At 45.5% G+C, this 6143-nt stretch overlaps 2 protein-coding genes across 4 annotated transcripts in view; one reads left to right on the plus strand and one right to left on the minus strand.

Annotated features, from left to right (window-relative positions):
* Positions 1 to 912: 912 nt before the first annotated feature.
* On the plus strand, positions 913 to 3061 carry LOC146332387 (pyruvate dehydrogenase [acetyl-transferring]-phosphatase 1, mitochondrial-like). Its single transcript, XM_084746244.1, has 3 exons — positions 913 to 1063; positions 1710 to 2278; positions 2666 to 3061. Exons 1-3 carry the CDS (start codon positions 1050 to 1052, stop codon positions 2938 to 2940), a joined length of 858 nt encoding a protein of 285 aa, XP_084602370.1. The 5' UTR covers positions 913 to 1049; the 3' UTR covers positions 2941 to 3061.
* A 1565-nt stretch (positions 3062 to 4626) lies between these two features.
* The window catches only part of rbm39a (RNA binding motif protein 39a), a 15961-nt gene continuing 14444 nt past the window's right edge, over positions 4627 to 6143 (minus strand). For all 3 annotated transcript variants that reach the window (XM_084742392.1, XM_084742377.1, XM_084742385.1), the window contains 3 exons: positions 5299 to 5404; positions 5138 to 5216; positions 4627 to 5050 (listed from right to left, as the gene is read on the minus strand). In XM_084742392.1, the coding sequence (XP_084598518.1) occupies positions 4947 to 5050; positions 5138 to 5216; positions 5299 to 5404 (289 nt within the window). In that variant the 3' untranslated portion in view covers positions 4627 to 4946. The remainder of the gene's footprint in view (positions 5051 to 5137; positions 5217 to 5298; positions 5405 to 6143) is intronic.

Here is a 6143-nt window from a genome sequence, read left to right on the forward strand (position 1 = left end):
CAGTAGAACTCCTTGAGTGTGGTCTTGATAAAACCTTTGGAATATAAAAATGTTCTTGGTAGAACCCCCCCGGATGGATTCTTGTTTGGCATTTTTAGATAGTAGAAAGGTTCTGTATAGAATGTCCAAAGAAGGTTCTGGGTGGAACTATTACACCATAAAAGGCCTGTCCTAGAACCTCTCCTAGGGGGTTCTAGGTAGTAGTTTCTGAAAGCATTCCTGGTATAACCTTTATAAAAGGTTCTACAAGGACCCAAAAAGGGTTCTCTTCTGGAAACAAGCCGAAGAACCCTTTATGGTTCTAGTTCTAGCACTGTTATTTCTCAGAGTGTGGTGCCTGCAGATGAAGTCAAGTTCCTCCAAAGGTTCCTGGGGAAAGTTCCTGTGGTTGAAGCTTTAGTTAGTAGGAACCTTGTGGACCCGTGAAGAGTTCTTATGTAAACGATGGATCTGAAGCCTGACACCTGGTGGTGGAACGTGGAACTGACCTGTCGGACTGTTCATGGACGATCTGTTAGGACGTATAAAGGAACATCTAGTCTGATCTCTGGGAGCAGGGAGACAGACAGGAGGACAGGGAGACAGACAGGAGGACAGGGAGCAGGGAGACAGACAGGAGGACAGGGAGACAGACAGGAGGACAGGGAGACAGACAGGAGGACAGGGAGCAGGGAGACAGACAGGAGGACAGGGAGCAGGGAGACAGACAGGAGGACAGGTCTGTCCCCCTTCCTGTCTCTGTCTCTGTCTCTGGAACTGTTCCTTCAGCAGATTAAAGTTCCATCATACAGAAGAGGTTCTTGAGATTCTGATGATATTATGATGTAATAATCAGTTTCAGAATATTTCAGGCCTCGTTGATCAGCACTGACAGTCAGTTCCTCCAGGACGTTCTGAGTCCCGACAGGAAGTGAATGCAGCTTTGTGATGTCACTGTCTGTGTCCTCTGTGATTGATTGCAGGACAGCAGCAGGGTGACATCAGCGCTGATCAACGCTTTCCGTCGCCTTGACTACGACCTTTCGGTGGAGGCCCAAGTCCACCTGTCCATGTCTTCACCCAGGTCCTCATTTTGATCTGTGTTTCTGTCGGAGTTTAAGTCTGAAATATTCAACTACATCCTTGAGCTCCACCTGTTTGAACGTTTGAACCTATTTTTCAACTAGTGATCAATTTGGCAATAATTGTCTCCATTAATCTACTAGTTTGTTCCATAAAATATCAGAAAATGGTGAAAAAAGGTGATCAAAGTCCAAGATGACGTCCTCAAATGTCTTGTTTTGTCCACAACTCAAATATATTCAGTTTCCTGTCAGAGAGGAAAGAAACCAGAAAATATTCACATTTAAGAAACTGAAACTTATGAAAGTAAAAATCTGAAATTTTGACATAAAAAAATGGTGGTGGAGGTTGAAGCGGCGGTGGAGGAGGAGCGGGTGGAACCACCGCCGCTGCACCCACAAGACCACAAAAAAAAACCTCAAACCAGTGATTCAGTTATCAGAATATTTGCTGATTGATTTAATAACTGAATAATTGTTGCAGCAGCAGTGAAACAGCAACAGACTGAGATAAATAACAGACGACATGAAATGTAAAATTAAAGCATCATGTTTCTCTTTACAAAACAAAAGTCATCAGAGGATTCTGAGTTCATTTGTAATGTCACACCTGTGGTCCCCAGGTGACCCCTCTGTCTCTGTCCACAGAAGAGTGTCTCTCCCTGGAGAGGCCTTCTCTCTGTCCTCCCCGCTCCGGGTGGCGCTGTCCGGCAGCACAGCCTGCGTCGTCCACATCTCCAGTGGTGTCCTGCACGTAGCTAACCTGGGCGACAGCCGGGCTGTCCTGGGCGTCCAAGAGGCCGACGGAGGCTGGTCAGCGGTCAGCCTCACCAATGACCACAATGCACAGAACCCGGATGAGCTGCAGAGGATTCTGGGACAACACCCAGCATCGGAGCGGAGGACGGTTGTCCGCCACGACCGCCTGCTGGGTCTGCTGCTGCCCTTCAGGGCATTCGGTGACATCCGCTTCAAATGGAGCGCCGAGATGCTGAGTCGGATCTACGAAACACGACCAGACATCATGTCTGCGGTCAGTGAGGTTGTGCGGGCGCTGCCACCTCACTACCTGACCCCGCCCTACCTGAGTGCCCAGCCGGAGATCACCCGACACTGCATCAGAGCTGCTGACAAGTTCCTCGTCCTTGCCACTGACGGACTGTGGGAACTGATGCACCGACAGACAGTTGTCCAGCTGGTGGGGGAACAACTGACAGGTGACAACACAACGTGACTGTTCCATTACCGTCTGTCTCTACTGTCTGTCATTACCGGCTCTCTAACAGCTCACTGTGACTGCTTGTCTGTTCTGTTACCGTCTGTCGCTGCAGCTCTCTGTCTAACAGCTCACTGTGACTGCTTGTCTGTTCTGTTACCGTCTGTCGCTGCAGCTCTCTGTCTAACAGCTCACTGTGACTGCTTGTCTGTTCTGTTACCGTCTGTCGCTGCAGCTCTCTGTCTAACAGCTCACTGTGACTGCTTGTCTGTTCTGTTACCGTCTGTCGCTGCAGCTCTCTGTCTAACAGCTCACTGTGACTGCTTGTCTGTAGTGGAGATAATAAACAGTGAACAGTGGAAGCTTTTGTTTTCTTTGTTCCATTCAGGCCTTCAGCAGCAGAGACCCATAATTCCTGGTGTGGGCGTGACGCTGGGCAGCCTTCAGCACGTCCTGCTGGAGAGGAAGGGCCGGGTTCTGTCGGTGCTGGAGGACCAGAATGCCGCCACCCACCTGTTGCGCCACGCTCTGGGAGATGATGGGTACGGAGCAGTGGCACCGAACCGTCTGGCCAAGATGCTGAGCCTGCCAGCAGACCTGGCCCGGAGGTACCGCGATGACATCACCATCACTGTCATCCACCTGAACGAGCCCGACCTTTAAAACCTGAACACCTACAGGAATTCACCTGTTCAGGTGACACAGAAGTCACTCTGAACTGTTACACATTTGTCTCTTCTTCTTCTGTTGCTCATTTGATTTTAAATTAAAAAACAAACAAAAACAAGTTTGGTTCCGACTCAGTCGTCTTTTTTACTCCAAATGAAAGTGTTTCTATTATTTTGTCCACCCAACTTCTATCAGAGACGAGGCTAAAAAACAGAAACGTCACAGCATCACATGACGCAGATCAACAGCAGCACAAACTATAAACATGAAGGATTTAATAATACAGAACTGTCAAAAGTATCACAATATTAAAGTAATGTAACTTGATTACTTTCAGCTTTTACTCAATATCAGATACGGTGAATTGTTCAAACTAAGATGATATTTTACTTTGTTCTTTTTTTACGCTGCTTTTTAGCCAATTAATTGGTTTGAGAAAAAAGTCTAATTTCTCTGATTTCAGTTTCTTGAATGTGAATATTTCCTGGTTTCTCTCTGACAGGAAACTGATGATCTTTGACTCGAGGACAAAACGAGACATTTGAGGACGTCATGTTGGACTCTGATCAATATTTTCTAACTAACTGATTAATCAAGAAAAAAAGGCCCCGTTCAGGAAGTAATGAAGAAAATCTTAAATAATCAACAGTGACAACGTGTTGATTGTTTCCTGATGTTTAAGTGTTTATTGTGTTTTGAATTGATTTATTGATGAGGCCTGTTGGGTTTGTCTTTTTTTTAAAGTGAGTCTCCTTTCACTGTTTGGTGCAGCGTTGTCATTACATCCTGTCACTTCCTGCTTCGTCTTTTTGTCTCTTCTGGTTTTCTGTCCTGTCATGTGATTCTTTGTTTTACAGTTTTTCTTCTTCACTTTGGCTCAATTCTTGAATGAGAATTATATTTTAAGTTCTAAGTTTTAAGTTCTTATCTTGGAACAACTTGTTTGTTGCTCACATCCGGGTGGAACTTGTGGTTTATTCACGCAGTCTGCAGACGTTTGAAGACACAGCAGGTGATTCTCAGTCAAAGCTTCTAAACATTTTTTCATCGAGTCGTCAAATGAAACATGATCCATTCAATTATCAGACATGAATATTCCATAAATATCCCCGACATGTTTTAGATGGTAAATGAGCCGACAGGTGACAGTGATGAACAAAAAAACATCACAGACGTCATTCTGTGGTAAATTTTCTACGACTTGACACGAAAAATGAGGTGAATTTTGTGTTTACAGTAAAACTAACCAGAGTAAACAAGTAAACATCATCATCACCTCTGAGAAATGAGAATTTACACTCGTGTACAGAAACGCGTCCTTTTCTCTGACACACTGACGGACATCACTGACGTTTACTGGTCAACTTTCACCTGCTGCTGAAGTCTGAAGGAAGGAAGTGATCAGCGGACAGAAACAGATTTACATGGAGGAAACATTTCCTGGTTTGACCGTCATGTTCGTCTTTGTGCCGTTTTCTCCTGCTGATGCTGCAACTAACGATTATTTTCATTGTCAATTAATCTGTCCATTATTTTCTTAATCAATTAATTAATTAATCCAGTCACAATCTTGTCAGTACGTCCGTGTTTGGACCTTTTTTCTCAAGTCCCTCCAGTAACTGTTATTTTAAGATACACGCATGGCAGCTCTTCAAAATAAAAGACACACACAGCTCGGAGTGACTTCAAAATAAAATTTAATTGAGGATTTTACAAAATCAAATTCTTGATTAGAAAACAGTTAAATACCAACCAATCAGCTTCATCTTCATTAGCCGGCCTCCTCGCAGCTCACAGAGCTCAATCATTGGACGATACTCAGAACGGGTGCCGTTGGGTGGAGGCCACGCCCAGAAATACTAATAAGAATAAACAGGAAGTAAAACAACCGGTGTCCTCACACCTGATGACCTGAAATCAAACGGACTCGTCTGTGTCGACCAATAGGAGAGGAGGATAGAAAAGAAGTCCAGTGTCCAATCAGAGGGAAGTGCTCTGAGTCACCGCCGCGGGGGTGGGGCCAGCAGCTGTGTGGCGGTGGCGGATTCTGGGAACAGGTTGTGGTAGGTGGGCAGAGGGACGTATGCCGCCGTGATCATCTTACCTGAAACAACAGGTGACACGTCAAAGCTGCTCTCTGATTGGTCTACAGCACAGAGCTTGTCAGGTGTCACGTAACAGGAAGTTTTACCGGCAAAGTATCGCCCGTGCAGAGTGTTGACAGCAGCCATGGCAGCGGGGATTGATGGACACTTGACGTAGACGTTTCCCTGGAAACAAGCAGAGGTCAAACTGTCAGCCATGACGCACTCACACAAGGGTCAAAGGTCAGAGGGTCAAAGGTCAGAGTACCTCAGCAGAGTTCTTGTCCACATAGATGTGAACCACTCCTCCATGTTTGTTACACTCCTCAATCACATCATGCTGGATGTCCACCTCCCAACCAGGGGCCTCCTCACTGACACACAGACAGACATGAAGACAGGGAGACAGACAGACAGGAGGACAGACAGGAGGACAGACTATTGTATAAGAGGCATAATCAGACAGGTCAGAACAGGTAAAAACACCTGGAGAAATAAACACTGTTGCACTGATTTTCTGATCCTCCAGCCACTGTGTGGGACTTTTATTTTGAAAGTCCAGCCTGATCCAGTGATGACGTGTTGTCGTCAGACTCTGAACGACTGAAAATTCAGACTGAGATCGACTCCATCACAGCTGTTTGTTGTTTGTCTGGTCAGAGCTGAAGAACCTCCTCTGATGAGAGGTGGAACGTCTGTAAGAACCTCAGCACGTCCAGTTGTCTTACTGAACTCCATGACCTGGACGACTGACAGACTTCACATGTTTATCTGGTGTTTTTAGAAACAAAACGGCCTAAAAAACAACAAATCCCACGTTTGGGATCAAATTAAAGACAAAATGTGAAAAACTAGTAATCGTCTGTTTCTTTGTGTTTTTGAGATCGAGCTGTTTGTTTGTGTTGAGGAGAAAATATCTCCTTTAAATGAACTGCAGCAACATTCACTAAGCCCCGCCTCTAAACTGCAACTATCCAATCGAAGTGTAGAAACTGTAACTAAGGCACTGTAGGTCTGTCGGGTTCTGTTTTTGTCTGCAGGACGCTCTGAGCAGCAACGCTCTCAGGAGTCTGGACGGTGGCGTCTTTTCTGTCGTCTCTCAAAAAAGTGCAA

This window comes from Lutjanus erythropterus, chromosome 2 (genome assembly GCF_056507025.1).
Source record: "Lutjanus erythropterus isolate fLutEry1 chromosome 2, fLutEry1.hap2, whole genome shotgun sequence".
Lineage (NCBI taxonomy): Eukaryota > Metazoa > Chordata > Actinopteri > Lutjaniformes > Lutjanidae > Lutjanus > Lutjanus erythropterus.